At 32.3% G+C, this 18,083-nt stretch overlaps 1 protein-coding gene and 1 long non-coding RNA gene across 2 annotated transcripts in view; one reads left to right on the plus strand and one right to left on the minus strand.

Moving 5' to 3' along the window:
• Positions 1-2,113: 2,113 nt before the first annotated feature.
• On the minus strand, positions 2,114-3,007 carry LOC126734128 (uncharacterized). The gene is made up of 3 exons (XR_007659981.1): positions 2,874-3,007; positions 2,672-2,815; positions 2,114-2,417 (listed from the first exon to the last, which is right to left on the minus strand). It is a non-coding gene; the product is annotated as an uncharacterized LOC126734128 (long non-coding RNA).
• Positions 3,008-5,828: 2,821 nt separating this feature from the next.
• The window catches only part of LOC126734121 (rhamnogalacturonate lyase-like), a 44,007-nt gene continuing 31,752 nt past the window's right edge, over positions 5,829-18,083 (plus strand). The window contains exons 1-2 of the mRNA XM_050437654.1: positions 5,829-6,095; positions 15,322-15,530. Coding sequence (XP_050293611.1) covers positions 5,876-6,095; positions 15,322-15,530 — 429 coding nt within the window. The 5' untranslated portion in view covers positions 5,829-5,875. The remainder of the gene's footprint in view (positions 6,096-15,321; positions 15,531-18,083) is intronic.

Here is an 18,083-nt window from a genome sequence, read left to right on the forward strand (position 1 = left end):
AGGTTTAGTGTTGAAGACCAAACCAGAAAGCCTAGTGGACACCAAGAACTGTATACATCAAATATCGTGTGAATGTAGCGACTCATATATTGGTGAGACTAAACGACCCTTGAAAGTTAGGAAAAAGGAGCACTAAAAGTTAACCCAAGCAGGAGAACTTTCCAAATTAGGAATTGTAGAACACGCTTGGTCCAACGGCCAGAACATACATTAGGAGCAGCCAAAAATTTTATGTAAGGAACAATACTGAAAAAAAATTAAATTTCTTGAAGCAACTTAAATCGCGTAAAATCAAGGAATCTTCAGCCAACCAGTGTCGAAATTCCAAATATCTGGAGACAGCTACTGTCAGAACTCTGCACGATATAATGCATTTCACACATGACCAAAAGTTCTACATGACTAAGCACATCATAAGTCTGTAATAAGTCCAGTATAAGCCCGTAGAATAGTAATTGTTGTTAGTTTGCACTTAATAACGGTTAAAGAACCGAACCATCGTGTTAAATTTAAAAGTAAAGGCATTGCACTTTCGAAGACTTAGTTCTTACTATTATAATTAAAAATTCAGAGATTGGAGGGACACAAAGTCAATGGTCTCAGATTAGGTTTATTTTTTTTTTACCAATAAAACGTGTTTTGCCCTATGGCATCATCAGATCTAGTAGCAAGTAACCAAGTAAGAAGTAGAAAGCAACCCTAGTATAAAAAACAATAATGCATAGACACACATTACAGCGTTAAGATACAACTTACCGGTAAAGCTATTCGTTCAATACCACAAACATTTAAGTTAAAATAAAAAATAAATTTATAAAAAATATTACTGACGTTCACGTTATATCCGGTTTCCAAACTAAATAAAATGAAAGTAAATAAAACAAACAGAATGAGGTTAAGTTAAACGGGAGAACGGAAATAAAAAGTAAAATATGACTTGGTCGAGAATTGAATCAGCGACCATCAAGTTCGTAGGCGATAAACTTACATGATATCCAGGTCGTGATAAATATTGTTAAAAATTAAATACGATTCGAATGTAAAAACATCGTTCGCACAAGACAGTACAGGACTCCTTTTTGCCCTTGTGACCTCCATCTCCTCTAACAAGTCAAGCTTCTTTCCTTTGAGGCACTCATGAAGGATTTTTACAATTTCCGGGATGAAAAGTTTTTGAAGAGAATAAATGGCTTGTATAACCTTAGAACATTGAAAGGCTAGAAGTAGCATGCCGTGGAACTATGGGCAGGTTTGTTTGCTTGCAACATCTCTGATGCAATGATGCCAAGTGCTTATAGAGAAATGGCAAAAATCACTTTATAATATCATAAAAATTTTCAGTTGTTTCCGAAGGCACAAAACAATACTACTGCTCCCCTTTAATAAAATATCAAGCATTTTTTAAAAATAAATTTGATAAGATACTCTATATCGAAGTCAATATAAGTTAAGTAAATGAAAATAAAGTACGAAGAAACGAGAAAACGGTAATGGCATCGCAACGCCGCTCGATTGCATTGTTTATGTCACAGATACAAGCACTCTCTACCAGTGACGTCGTCAACAAATATTTACCTGATAAATTTTTATTAATTAATAAATAAAGAGTTTGAGTATAAGTAATATTACCATTTATGAGCTATTTATGTGTTTTTTTTAATGGACTTCATTAGAGGAAGGTCCTAATGAAAGGCAGCATTTTTGTCAAAGCATTTTTATGAAAATTAAATATTTTATTAATATAATATTATAGATTTCTTAATAAATCATGTTTTAAGACACAAATTTTTAACATTTTGCAAAATTTTATTGTTATTGTTATATTGGACAAAACTCAGTTTTACATCACTTACTTACATCACATAATATATACTTCTATGCTGCTGACTTTTTCAAAGGGACAGTATTGCTTCAGCGGAAAAAGTTAAAACTACAAGGATGTTCAAATTGTGAAGGAGTTGCAGGTTTTTTGTAGGTTATAAGATTTTTATTATGATTATTTAGCCTGTATAATGGTTTTGAGACATTTAATAGTGACCTATATAATACCTAATACCAAATATTATATCATATTAATTTATACTAAAAAACAAAGCTAAGAATAAAGACTATGTACAATAGATTAGATTAGAGAGTTTATTAGTAGTAATATACAAACAAGTGCTTTTACAAGTCAAATAAAATATGTAGTATGTTGGGCTTTTCCATAAAATCATGTTATTATTTCATGTAAGTATTTTAATAATGACTTGAGACATCTAATTCAATTTCTTTGGCGCAAATTTGCTTGTTGCAATCTTCGAATTTTAATTTTTTGTTCTTTATTTTTTTTCCATAATCTGGTGACAAGTGATTAAGCTCTTGAAACGGTGGAATCATCAGTGCTTAGGTCCTCAGGATATCATTTTGATTTTACCCTAGAATAATATACATAAAAATATAGTATTACCAAAATTAAAAAGAAAAAATTAAAAAAATGTATTATGATAATCCAATTGATCAATAAAATGTATGTTATTATAGGGAATCTTTGTAATGTCATACATTTGATTAATTGCATTTAATTAAACAAATATAATACAATAAAATACCATATCACTTTTAAATAAGATATATAGAATAGGATGATACATGGCATAAAACTAGTAGTCTATTTTGGGTGTATTTATACCTTTTCCTTGGCAGAGTCAGGGAATGTGTAGCAGTTAAACAAAAACGGCTTGGATGAGAAATAGTAATTGTTGACCTAGACTCCACGGTTACTGTAGAACTATAATTCTCAGATGCAGTTATTGTTGATGATGAATGATCAGATCTGTAATTATACAAAATTTGGTGTATCAAGAATATTAATCTATTTTAATTATCCATACGTGTCTATATTAGCTTCACTGTTTGTACTATATACCATTTTGAAAGCTAAAGAAGTTTTTGCACTCTTCAGGAAAGCTACCCCTGTAGCTTTGAAGGGTAAATCACTTGGTAAATTAACTGAATTATTGGCTGCCGTGTTTTTAACCAGTGCATCAGAAATCCTAGTAAAAAAATAGTTTTACACACATACCTAATTTAATAAGTATTAGGTATAAATAAATCTTATATGAGTAACACTAATACTTTTTGTGAAGAAGCTGTATGTTTTACAACATAGCCCAAGCACAAGTTTTAAAAGGTTGTTTTTTTAGCTTACATAATGTAGTAAATAAAAGCATGCAAACCTTTATCAATAATTCTAAGGTAAAATATACTCATACCTATAAATATACTAGAAAAATATATTTAAAAAAATTACCTTTGAGGTAGAGCTGATTTTTTTAATAAAGTCTGGCTACTGATAATATTATCTCCCTTATATCACTTCTAAGGATGTGATCTGAACAAAAAATATGTTCTTTTTAAATGTGTTGATTTCCATTAATGAAACCCATTGTTCCCTTTGGGCATAATCATTGGGCAATCTATAATAGGTATTTGATATCTAATCAAAAAGCAGAAAAAAATTACAGTAATAAATTAATATGTGGTGCCAATTACTATATATATTATTGTAAGTTGCAATAAGGTAAAACAAAAAAAAATTATGGAACAAATTTTAAAGAAAGACAAAATTAACTTTATACATAGATATCAAACTATATATAGATAGGTACATAGGTATTATGCATTTTTTCTGCCAAAACAACAAAAAAAACATAAAATCCTGTAATAAAACCAGGGACAAAATTCTAGTTTTATATCTTTTATAGCCTATTAATAGATGAATATGTTCAAAAAAATCTTTAGATTTAAAAATATAAATATGTTGGTATTTTACGCACACTTTCACATTCAAATTTTTATTAGGTTTATATCTATAAGATCCCCTATTCTACGTTTATGATGATGGTTACCCCATGATGTGATGTTATGAAAGTATCGGTACTTACTTGTGAAAAGATCGGCTTGAATCACGTTTTTATCATGATGCGGCACAAACGACACAAGTTTTTGCCATCCTAGCAATTTAAAAAAATACTAAAACGTGGCCTTTTTTCCTTTTTAAACCAAAAATTAAAGAAAATACACGAATCCCGAATATAAACAAAAAGCCGTTTGACAGATGACACAACGCGTATGGTTTAGGCGCTTAAGCTCCGGTGTTGTCGCTTCAAATTTTTTAGAAGCAGTTTTAGGGATAAGAATGTTAATAATTTTGTTTTTTTTTTTTTGCTTAAGGATATTATATTTATTCTTAAAATAGGTTAATTGTAGTATTTATACTTTTTATTTTAAATTTTCCTATAAAATATAACAGAAATAAGTTAAATTAACGTTATAATGTTTGTTAAAATATAGCTAAAAATTTCCTCCGTTCGAAATTTGTGTCGACTTGACAACAGAGAATCGGCACATATGTTTGTAAATAAAACACCCCTCTTGCCCCTGTGCACATGTTGGACTCAAACAAAGTTGTTGTTTACTAATTCTAGCCTTTCAATGTTCTAAGTGTATAACACAATAAATAACTATTATAATTGCTAATGTAAACTGGCTCCTCAGACCATAACCAATATTCACTAAGAAAAGCAATTGAAGGATAGTTTAGTTCATCTAGAAATAATTCTAAATCACTTGGTCTTTTTTCTTTTAGATTAAGCATTTAACAAAAGAAGATTTAACTTAAATCTATGCCTACAAAAGAGTTTAAGTTATTACTACTAAAAAAGGACTAACGGAGGCTAGGCGGAGGATGCTATTAGATTGTTGCTAAGATTTAGTGAATTTTGTAGAAACACACTATCAATATTGGGTAAGTTCAGTGCACCTATCTATGATACTCTCCACTTCATTAAAGAATGGCTGACAGATTCAACAAAAATGGCTATTCATTTTTAGATATTGCGAAGGAAATAGTTGTGAGAATTATAAAGGGGGTAAAAGGAGATATTTTCACATTTTCATATAACACACCACCAAACATTGGAAAAACCAATAGTCTTGTAGCTAATAGTTATAGAGCAACAATGCGCGATAAGGACAACTCATATTAACAAAAAAAATTTTTGGAAAGAACCGATAAAGACCTAGAATTAAACACTAGATATTTAGTGTTCCAGAAAGGACATTTTTGAATGTAGTTGACAAAAGATTAACGGAACTGGCACTTTTCCATGCTATGTTTAAAGTTACGACATATTTTGCCTTTATATTTTGGTCAACAATTGGACTTTTATCGATTCATTATCAAACAAAGATAGGAGATTGTGAATTTTACTATGCAACTATTATTTGCTAACAAAGCAAATATTTTATCCCAGGGGTAATACATTAGGGATTTGCGTTATAATTCGTACTACTAAACGGACATAAAATGAAAAGAGAACAAAAAACAAAATTAAACCAATCTAGGCGCATGGTGAATAGGTCGGACGGAGAACCAAACAGTTAGTTACGCTTTGTGAAGAAGGAGAAGCCGAAATTCTTGTTTTCTTTTCAACTTACTTAGGTGACATATTACTTTTCTCTTTGTTAATCAATCCTCATTCTTCTAGAAAAGAAACAAATATTATAATAATATTTATTATAATAAATAATATTATATTATAGGTGTCCGTTAAGAGTGCATGGCAATGTCAATTAAATTTAAAAAAGAAAACGCTAAAATAAGTGAAACGTTTTCAAAAATTAAGTTGATGTACAAACCATTGTCTCATCAAAACAATGATTATCTTTAATATTAATCTAAAAATGAATATTTAATCGAAAATTAAAAATACTTCTAACTACTTTAGATAAATAAGATATTACCTATCTGAAAACCACAGATGATATATTTGAAAGGACAAAAATAATAATCATTTCAATTGATCACTGATTTCAACAGCATCATTTAAAAATGGGTTTGACTCATTTCATTATTGTTTTAATTTGTTTTAGCTGCATACATATTAGTTATGCAGAAGTAAGTTTAACCTTTAATGGGTTAGAAGCTGTTATTAAGAACGACTATTTGACCTTAAACTTTAGGAATAATTCCAGAATTAGATCATTATATGTAGGAGATACTAATATTATACACCGCAGTAGCAATAGTTTCTATATGGATTGGATGAAAAGTAAGTTTTTTAAAAGTATTTATTTAAAAAAAACATTAATAAGTTACATTTCTGACCATGATTAATATAAATTTTGTGCAAAAAGTGATAATAAAAATATAGAGATACAAAATGAAAAACTGATAAAAAATAATAGATACTCGAAATGATTTTATATACGATCTCTTTTAATTTATACAGAGTATTAGTTTTGAAACTTTCATTAATTAATGACACTCAATTAAAGTGAGTTAGCTTATTACCATACAATTAAATGTTATTGCAAAATTACCAAATTTTCGGTTCAGGTAAAACCAGACACTAGCCACCAGCAAACAATTTGTTATAAGGCTTTGTCAAATCTGACGTACAGCCGAATACAAGAAATGTTTTTTTTTTCATTTTATCAATCTCACAACCATACATTCAAAGTAAGACACGTTAACATTACTTTTTATCTAAACTTTTATTTATTAGATTTTTCGTCGATTAAATAATTCATACTTGTTTTCAAATATCGACTGTCACTGATTTATTGACACTTTTCCTCACGTCAGTGACAATATTCATTTTACTGGTGCCCGTTTGGTTTTACCTGAACCGAAAATTTGCTAATTTTGCAATTGAATCGTGAATTTCGAAAAGGACTCAACTCGGATTTTGATTAAATTTGACTTTTCCGCAAATTTTTCAGGTTTTATAGGTTTATTTTATAAAGGAAAAGGGCTCATATCTGATGTTGTTCTTACAAATACGAACTCGTGGTTTTAAAACAAAATTTCGAAAACGACTCATCTCGCTGAGATGGGTCCTTTTCGTCATGCATTGCTACGCGTTTAGTAAATGAAGCGAACCAAAAAGGGGATTTCTTATTTTTATAAGACGTGAATTTTATTGGAGTATAGGCATCGTAAAGTTTGCTTGTTTCAGTCGCTTTACGACAGTTACTTGGTGTACGTCAAGTTTGTCATTTGAATTAGTAAACAATCACATATTTTGGGTACTGTTTTGTTCAACGTTACTAGTTTTTTTCTAAATAATGAGTGAGTCTAGTAGTTCGGACGAGGCAGATACAGGAGTAGAGAAAAAGAAGCGAGGAGTAAGAAATAGTGAAATGTATAAAAATTTAATTATCAAAAAAGCCAAAGTTAAGGGACTTGCACACACAAACCACGTGGGTAAAAATATTCCTTGTAGGAAATCTGGGCCTAGTTGTAGGTAAATGTATACCTATGTTCTATTACATAATTAAAAAATAATAGGAGATGTTGATAGAGGTAGATAAATAATGTTATTTATTTAGTAGGTAGCTATTATATTCAATATAAAATAAATACAAAAATGGTTTTGTGAAAAAATAGTTTTATCCGATGATGCCAAAAAAGGAATATTGAATCGCATAAATGGTTTTAATACCAAATATGAACAGGACATATATATTCAAGGATGTATTTTATCGAAGCAGATGGAAACAGAAAAGAAGTATGTAAAGTAGCTTTTCTAAACTTGCATAGTGTTACCGACAAGAGAATAAAGAGAATTTGACTACTAAAAATTGCAAATAAAAGCCCCCACGATACGCGAGGAAAATCTGCCGGGTCTAGAAGCAATGTAATGCCCGCAGAAACATGTGCTTTAATTCACAACTTTATCGAGTCAATTCCTGTTAAAGAAATTCACTATTCAAATAACATTGTAAAAAAATACTAATCATCTGTTTTGAATGTGACAATATTGCATGAGAGATTTTCGGCAAAATATCCAGAAAGCAAAGTAAATTATCAGTTTTTTAGAAATTATTTCAATGAAATTTTGACTTGGCATTTGGTAGGCCACAAATTGATGTGTGCTCAAAATGTGAAGAAATTAGCGTTAAGCTGAAGAATCCCCATTTAAACGATAATGCCAAGAGGGTCGCCAGTGCGGAGCTAATCATACATAAGTGTCGGGCATCGAAGTTTTTTAATAAAGCCAAAGCTATTACAGAAAAATTTAACGAGAACGAAGCAGAATCTACCACTGCCAGTATTTCCAGACCAAAAAGTGTTCTATTACCGCCAACTTTGGGTATACGAATTCTGCGTACATAATATGAAAACGGGGAAGGCAACTTTGTATTCCTATCTCGAGGGCCAAGCGTTGAAGGGACCAAACGAAGTAGCTTCGATTTTAAATGACTTTATATTTAAAAATGTTCCTGAAAATATTATAGAATTACATTTATTCTGCGACGGATGTCCTGGGCAAAATAAAAATAATACCATAATAAAATATCTTATCGCTTTGTCACTTACTCGAAATTTAAAAGTTATTCTTTATTTTCCCCAAAGAGATTATTCCTTTAATGACTGTGGTAGAGATTTTGCAACCATAAAGCGTAAGATTAGAAGAGAAGATGGTTTGTTTACTTACGAGCAGTATACAAACTTAATACTCAGTAGCACTAAAACAGACAAATTTTGTGTAAAAACGATAACTTATACCGATATTATTGATTTCAAGGCATGGTGCAAAGTACACTTTAAAGCAAAACCATTATCAGAAAGATGCTATGGAAAAAAGTTGCTAAAGAAAACAAAGTATCTTTTCAAGTTTCAACTTTTTATGAATTTGACTTTAATACAGAAAAGCCTGGAGAAGTTTTATGTCGCCCCTTCATTGACAGCGAAATTAATACTGAAACTTTTAGCCTTCCAAAAACTAAAGGTATTTGTGCTAATCTTCCTACTGTTGAAGACTTAAAAATGACTGACTTGAAAAAGTTGAGGCAGTATATACCTGCAGAATATGAAGACTTTTACGATAGTATTTTGAGCTGGCCGACTACTGACAGAGAAGCAGGAGCTGACATTAAACAAGACTTTTAGCAGAGTTACTTTATATTTGTTATTATTTTCTAAATAAATTAACAAAAAAAAATTTGATCTTTAAGGAATTTTTTTATGTTTTTGTATCTTTCTTTAAAAAATAAAGTTGAAGTTTCTTTATTAATGTTCTTGTGATTATATAACCTCTCAAGTGGTGCTTAAATTTCGAAAACGGCTCATCTCGGGAAATTCTAAAGTCCATTTTAGAAAAACATTTAAAATTCATAATTTTGTTGTTCAAATCTGTCAGAAGCAATTCAGTTTTTAGCTTTTCCTGAAAAATTACGTTTTTGCGAGATAAGCCCTTTTCGAAATTCACGATTCAATTACCTTTAATTGAATAACTCAAGACTCGCTTATTAAAATTTTTTGAAACTTTGCACAAGGGTTTGCCAGATTGGTCTCTTAAAAAAGTTATGTTACATTTTTTCTGTAAAATGTACAGGGAAGCCAATAATTGACCCCCTTAAAATTTACATGGGATTTCCTATGTTCCGCTCGGCGACGCACCGCCCGGTATATTGATTTACTTACAAATATTTATTTTTTCATCAGATTTATGTACTGGAACGATTTGAGTAATTTTCAACAATTAGGATATACTCATACTGTCAAAATACATTTATTAAATACGATAAAATGAGGTTGACTACAGCTTGGACATAATGGTAGCCTGAAGGAATGGTAGAATAATAAAAATATTTTAATTTCTAAATATTAGGATAATGATGACACCATATTATATTAATGTCATATTAATGTAATAACCATATTAATTTCATATTATTATGAAAATGTAAATACGTTAAATATTATTCTCCTAGTTTTTGTACTAATAATATAAAAAATAAATAATTTTAATACTAATAAAATAGTTATTCTGTAGTTAAAGTTGATTAGTAGGGTTTATGTCAGTATTCTCCTTGAAATTATTGATCTCCATCGGCAAAAACAATAAAGAAAATTCTAAGCATTTCAAAATTGTTCCAAGGGTCTTTAAAAGGGGCGTGTTTCGTGAGATATTATTCAGTTTTAATAATTGTTTAGTCAGTTTTTACCTTGGAAAAAATTAAACGACAGTCAACGCGAGTCATGTTCAAGTTTTTTTGACGTTGCCAAAAGTGTGTTCCTAAATTTCGTTTTACTAACTTACTAACTAGTTATTACTAACTTAGTATCAGCTGTTTTATATGTAGGAAGAATGATTGTTCAATGATTATGAAAAGGGTTCGTAGTTGATAATGCTACTCTTACCCGATTTTACAATTGTCAGAAGTAAAGGATTTTTGAAAGCATATTTTAGTGAATGCCTTTGACAAGAAATCAGGCTAAGATGAAGACCGAGAAATAGATGAAGCAGCTCCATTAATGAAGTTTGGCGAGCAGAAAGTTGAACAAGAAGAAAGACTTCTTAAATACAGAAAAGATCAAGAGGAACGAGTCCGGATACAAAAAGAACAAGACCGTAAACAAGAAGATCGAGACAAGAAACATGAAGATCATTAAATCCAATTAAAGATCATTTATCCAATAAAGACAATAAGTACAAAAAAAGCTCCAGGAACCAGAGATAAAAGTAAAGCAGACCCCTCTTTATCCCGATCCTGGAATGCAAACAATGACGAAAGTGAACTCACCAAAATTTGACGCAAAGAAGTATGGAGTACCTACTTAAACGAGGTCGAGACCGCTGCTGGGGGAAATCGCTGGGATAAAGAAGAAAAGGCAATCAATCAATCTTAAGCTGCACCTTAAGAAGGAGAAGCTACAGAAATATTAAGAATGGTGCCATCTGAGGATCAGCTGAACTTCGACGTACTGGTGCGTACCTTAGAGATGAGATACGGTGAAGCCCATATAACAAGTATAACTGGCTCAATTGAAATTTAGAAGATAACAACCCGAGCAAGGACTTCACACATTGGGGCCGATGTTGCTCAATTAGTAAATCTGGCTCTGAAGGGTACAGCCCCAATAGAGCTTTGAATAAATTGGTTTATTGATGAGGTTCAAGATCTAGATACTAACCATGCTCTAAGGATGGCTCATCATAAAAGTATTTCGGAAGCTTTGGCCCATGGATTAGAGTATGAAATAGCTTCTCAAGCAACTAAAAGATAGACACGAATTAGACGAATCAGAACTCCGGAAAGTGATCTGAAGTGAAGACGACCTGAAGAAGATTGAATAGTTTTTATATAGAAGACCTAAAAGACCATTCCAATGTTGAAATTGTAATAAGAAGGGGCACCTTAAACGCCAATGCCCCAAGCCTTTGAGAGACCCAATGGTGCAAGCTGGCTGGGTGTTATCAAGCCCCACATATAAGACTAAACCTACTGCCACGTTCTGGAGAGAGCTTGGTAGTACTGGGAAAAATATGCGATCGTGAATGTGAGATGAGGGTGCATACAGGATCAAGACGTATTATCGTGAAGCCGAATATCGTAGCTCACTATAGAATTTCACCATCATCATATTTAATTCTGGAGTCCGCGGATAAAAAGCGATTTTTGGATTACATGAAGCTACAGTCACCATTGGCTTAACGACATTCCAACAGCCAGTACTAGTGGCAGAAATTATGGATGATGTCATATTAGGATTAGATATTATGAATGCCCAGCAGTTTAAAATGGATGTATGTAACCGGATATTGACGACGAGAACTAAAGAGATTTTTATGCACCATCTATATAAAGATAAAGAAAATACTAGAGTTGTTAAGTTATCTAAGAATATTACTATACCAGTAAATTCAGTGGTAGTGATTAATGCCTCAACTGGGGGGAAAAAAGGAGAAACCGTTTTGATTGAGCCCATGGAATGCTGTAAACTATATAGTCAAGGAATTTTTCCACCAAAGACGTTATCTACGCAGAAGAAATCTGCTGTTTTTGTTCGAATGGTAAATTTGAAAGAATATGATCAACACCTGAAATAAGGAGAGAACATTGGCGTATGCTCTGCAGTAGTGACAGTCATGAAAAATGCCTAAAGAAGTCAGTTATCCCCAACCAAAAATTGAGGACACCCTGGACACGCTAACAGATTGACACTAGTTCTCAACACTCGATCTGAAGAGTGGCTACTGGCATGTAAAGATACACTCAGAAGATAAGGAAAAAGACGCATTTTCCACTGGAACAGATTTTTGGTAGTTTACTGTCATGCCCCTTGGACTGTGTAAAAAAAAGCCACCTTTAAAAGACTTATGGAATCTGTGTTACGTGGAATGACTTGGGAATCATGCTTAGTATATCTGGACAATGTTATCATACTGGGAAAAACATTTGAAAATTGTTTCAAGAATATTCAAGAGATATTTGTTAAGCTCCGAGAGGCCAACCTGGAACTAAGTTCTCAAAAATGTTACTTATTTCAAAAAGAAGTTCGATATCTTGGCCATGTAATATCAGAAAAACGTTTCAAGACTGATCCAGATAAAATAAAAGCAATCGAAAATTGGCCACGACCCACGGACAAACACCAGTTAGGAAGATTTCTGGGCCTTTGTACCTATTACAAAAGATTTGTAAGAAATTTTGCTAACCTTGCAAACCTCTACATAAGCTTACGGAGGTCAAAATAATATTTAGTTGGTCAGCAGACTGCGAAAAAGCATTTCAGTGGCTAAAAAGAGCACTATGCACATCTCCAATTTTAACATATCCGATTCCTGGACAAACTTTTATTTTGCATACAGATGCCAGCAATGTTGAAATTGGAGCCGTTCTATCACAAAAATATGAAGTTGGCGAGCAAGTGATTTGCTGCAATTGCAAGTGTGGTTATTTCAGTAAAACCTCAATAAAACTAGAAAGAAACTATTGTATGTCAAAAACCCTGAAGGACAAATACAAGGTGGCTTTAACGATTACAAGAGTATCTTACTAATAGAACATAGCAAAGCGGATATCAACAAAACGATGCTTCATTAAGAAAACCCTGCACTGAAACATGTCAACATTGTCTTAAAAAGGAACCGAAACAACATCCAGAGATATCTACTTGTCATCGTATTGGCCTTGACAGTCCTGAAGAGTATGACGCAGCTAGTTTAATCCAGGATCAATGTGATGACTCAGTATTTGGTCTTATTTACGAACTGAAGTCTCGAGAAATTTCAAACCCAGAATGGAAAGATATTTCTGACAAATCTCCAGAACTAAAACCTTATTGGTCTCAATGGGATTCGTTGAGTATAAAACATGGATTGTTAAAAAGAGTCTGGAAAAGCGTAGATGGAAAAGAAAAGATATATCTGACAATTTTGACAGTCCTTCCTCGAAAAACGAATTCTAGAAGTTATTGAAACTATCCATGGCGGTATTAGCGGAGGACATTTTGGAGTTAGTAAGACCTTAGCCAAAGTGAGAGAATGATTTTACTGGCTGAACAGTGATAATGTAGTATCATATTTGAACGAATTGCCACAGACGTAGCAAGACCTTTTCCTACTAGTAGCTCCGGAAATCGATATGCTCTTGTTGCTATGGATTACTTTAGTAAGTGGCCCGAGGATTATCCGATTCCAAACTAAGAAGCAGCTGAAGTGCTGTTCTAAAACTGGATATGCCGATTTGGTGTCCCTAGAGACATACATGGAGACCAAGGAAGGAACTTTGAGTCACGAATATTCCAACAAGTATGCTATGCCAGTTATACTTGTTGGAATATTCGTGACTAAAGTTCCTTCCTTGGTCTTCATGTATGTCTCTGGGGACACCAAATCGGCATATCCAGTTCTAGAACTGCACTTCAGCTGCTGTCGTTGCTTCTTGGTTTGGAATCGGACAAACCTCGGGCCACTTACTAAAGTAATCCATAAGGAAGGCTGGGAACCAATAAGACACACACAACCCCCATTTACCCTCAGTCTGATGGAATGATTGAAAGATTTAATCGCACATTTCAAACCTATTTAAGAATTGTGGTACTAACTCTAAGCAAACCAATTGAGATACCTGTATACAACCATTCCTATTGGTATATCATTCTTCTATCCCCAAGTCAACTAAAAAAAACAGCAAAAGTTGTCTTCGGTGATGAAGTTCGTTTACCTTTGGACATTATTACTAGGAGACACGTAAATTTGTAAGTCTTAAGGAGTACTTCGACCACCTACAAGAGCGTTTGCAAATGGTCCACGAACAAGCACGTCATAAACTTAACTTAGAAAGTACGACAATAAAATCACGTTATGGCTCAAAGGCAAATTCTACCGGTTTTAATCCGTGGGATAGAGTCTCGTGATACAATCCACGGAGGATGAAGGGCAAGTCACCAAAGCTTCAGAAGATTTGAGAAGAATTCATTGCATTGCATTTGCATTCCATGTGGTCACCAGAATCAACGACGTGGTGTACCGTATCCAGCAACGTCGGATAACAAAGATGAATATGGTAAACATCGTCCGGTTAGTGCCTTATCATGACTCAGGGAGTCCCATGTTCAACTCTGGAAGTGTTGATTGATCGGGACGATCAAACTTGAGAGGCGAGCAGTATTATGAAAATGTAAATACGTTGATTATTCTCCTAGTTTTTGTACTATTTTATTGGTATGTTGTAGTTAAAGTTGATTAGTAGGGTTTATTTAGGCTTCTACTTACGTTTAGTTTAATATTTTCATCTATAGTGTATAGTTTTTTAAGTAGCTCATCTTATTTGAGGACTCCATTTTGACCCCAATTTAGCTTATTTAGGTTATATTATTGAAAAATCCCTGTATTCTCAATTTTCTAGAATTGGTATATTTGCTTGCTTTGACTGTCAGTATTTTCTTGAAAGTATTCGTCTTTTTGAGCAAGAACAATAAAGAAAATTCTAAACATTTCTAAATTGTTTCATGGGTCTTTAAAAAGGACACGTTTCGTGACATATTTTAGCGTCAAGCGATATTTTTGTTAATAATCTTGTAATTCTATGTTATTATTTGATTTATTATAATATTGAGATAAGTATACAAGCTTATTATTATATTAATAATAATATGGGCAACGCGATGCGATGCCACTGTCTAAAAAATGCAAGTCCAGGTAGTGATTCTAAGTAATGCGATGCGTTGGTAAAAATAACAGAAATTTTTACCAGCGATCAGTAGAGAATTACTACGTGCCTTGTTTGAAACGGTTGTTGTGCGTCTCCTATAAAAATAATATTTTTATCTAACAACATATTATTCAGTTTTAATTGGTTAGTCAGTTTTTACCCTGGAAACAATTAAACGACAGTCAACGTGAGTCAGGTTAGAGTTTTTTTGACGTTGCCAATAAAAGTGTGTTCCTGAATTTCGTTACTATATGTTGCAGTATAACATGAATAATTCTGTATAATCAAAATTGTATAAATTCTTAGTATACCTTATATTTGTTTAAGGTACACATATATTCTTCAAGCCAACAAGCGTTCATGTTGTCGAAAATACCACTTCCAGAGTCCACTTTTACTGGCTTCAAGATCAATTAGAAGACGAATATACAATGGAAATGCATTATATTATGACCGATGATCTAAGCGGCATATATTGTTACGTAAAAGTGATTAATGATAAAGAGTTGAACTTTACTACTGCAGAAAGCAGAATGGTAAGTCTGTGGAAAGATCGCAAAATCATATACATATATACAGTTGTGGTCACATAAATAGCACACTTAGCCTTTTCATATATTACTTACAAAAAACAAATTCCTGACTGATAAGAAAATATTTAAGCAGTTAATCTCCTCCTAATATGCAAGACTTTATGTTTATTTTAAAAATATATGCACATACAGAATTTCATTCCAATATTAACGTTTTAAGGCTGGACACATAAATAGCACACCTTTCATTCTTATTAAATATATCGAGTGGTTATTAGTAAGTATTATTTTAACTTTTAAATTTTTGAATATTGTCAAGAGTAGTTTTGTTTTTAGTGGGTAGAAAGAAACATTGTGGACCAGAGAGGAGAGCTCTTATTATAGAAAAGAAAAATCAAGGCTTTTCTATTTCTGCTATAGCAAATGGTTTATAATGCTCTGGCTCTCTATGAGACCACTCAAAGCACAATGAACAAGAAAAGATTAACAAGGCCTCGAAAAACCACGTATAACATGGATAAAATTATTATTAGAATAAGCAAGGGTAATCCATTTTTAAGTTCCGCCCAAATAAAACGTGCAATAGCAGACCAATATGGCGTCAATATTTCTGCAAGAACAATAAGAAGAAGATTATGTGAAAAAGATTTTAAAGGTTGTGTAGCTAGGAAAAAACCACTTGTTTCAAAAAGAAATATTAAAAAAAGATTGGCATTTGCTAAACAACATATAAATAAGGACATTAATTTTTGGAAAACCATATTATGGAGCGATGAAACCAAGATTAATAGATTTGGAAATGATGGAAAATGCTATGTTAGACGTCCTCCCAATCGTGCCTTAAACCCTAGGTACACAATTAAAACTGTTAAGCATGGAGGAGGATCAATTATGATATGGGGAGCAATGTCATGGCATGGTGTTGGACCTATTCATCTTATAGAGGGAATAATGGACCAATACAAGTATAGGGAGATTTTGCAGAATGTTATGGAACCATACATAGAGCATTTTATGCCAATTACATGTAAGTTCATGCACGATAATGATCCAAAACATTCTGCAAAATCAATAAAACGATGGTTTACTAAAAATGTGGTAGATGTTTTGGAATGGCCGCCACAAAGCCCAGACCTGAACCCTCTGGAAAATTTGTGGGATCACGTTAAAACCAAAATTAAGGTATTAAATTCCTCAAATCTGGATGAACTATGGCAAAACTTCCAAGAGGCTTGGAACAGTATTCCGGCAAGCGTGTGTGCAAAATTGGTGGAGTCAATACCCAAGCGATTAAGTGAAGTTATAAAAAATAAAGGATACCCAACAAAATATTAAATTGGTTTTGGTGAAAGTAAATATTTTTTAAGTGTGCTATTTAAATGGCCAGCATTTCTTTAGTTTTTTTGTTATGTTTCTTACATATTTAAAATACTCTTTTAATTTTAATTAAATACAACTCTTTGTAGAAGATCTAAGCTAAATATATTATAAAAAAAATAGAAAATGGTATTTAATATTTTTTATCGCAATTAAGAAAAGTGTGCTATTTATATGACCATAACTGTATATATATATATATATACAGTATACAGTGCTTTCATTTCAAAACAATCCAACCTTAATAACTTTCTTAAAAAAAAAAAAAAAAAAAAAAAAAAAAAAAAAAGCATGTCAAATTAGATATACAGGGGGCCGTTTAATTATGCAATTACTGAAGTTCTGTCAATCACCTCCTCACCTCCAGCTAACCTCACTTTAATATGTCAAATGGGAACCTCCATCGTGTGATACATCATAGTAAGCAGCGTAAAATTCTCTATTTAACGGTACCAAAAAAAATAAAATCGGTAAATGTGTAAGCAAATAGTTAACGAAAATGTCTAGAAATAATGAATATTTTATTTACGCCAAACTTTGGTATATCAAATGGCTACCCCATGGTGTGATACATTATTTTAAAAGGCATTCATTATGCTATCAATGGTTGTAAAAAAAAATAAAATTGATTGACCAAGAAGCAATTAAAGTGTAAATCGGTAAGGTAGAAAAACAAATTTAATTAGTTTAACCAACTTATTTTATTAAATGTTCAAAATGCGCGCCGTTATTAGCAAGACAATAAAAACGCCTATTTTTAAACTCCTTACGAACATTGGCAAGAGTCTGCCCGCTAATTTCTCTGCATTCTTGAAATATTCTATTTTTTAAATTCTCAATACTCTCAGGTGGGGTTTTATAAACTTTGCTTTTTAAGTAGCCCCAAAGAAAAAAGTCTAGTGGGGTTAGGTCCGGAGACCGCGCAGGCCATTCGATTGCACCACGTCTGCCAATCCACTTTTCTCGAAAATTTTCATCAAGCCACTCTCAAACTACCAAAGTGTAGTGCGCGGGAGCTCCATTCTGCTGAAAATGTATATTATTTTCATTCAATAATATAGCACCATGTTGATCTACTTGATTTTCCATAGATTGAAAGGGTATATTGCATTTTCTAAAAGGTTTAAATAAATTTCGCCAGTCAAATTTTCTTCCAAAAAAAAATGGCCCGATTATTTC

Source organism: Anthonomus grandis, chromosome 3, assembly GCF_022605725.1.
Source record: "Anthonomus grandis grandis chromosome 3, icAntGran1.3, whole genome shotgun sequence".
Taxonomy (NCBI): domain Eukaryota; kingdom Metazoa; phylum Arthropoda; class Insecta; order Coleoptera; family Curculionidae; genus Anthonomus; species Anthonomus grandis.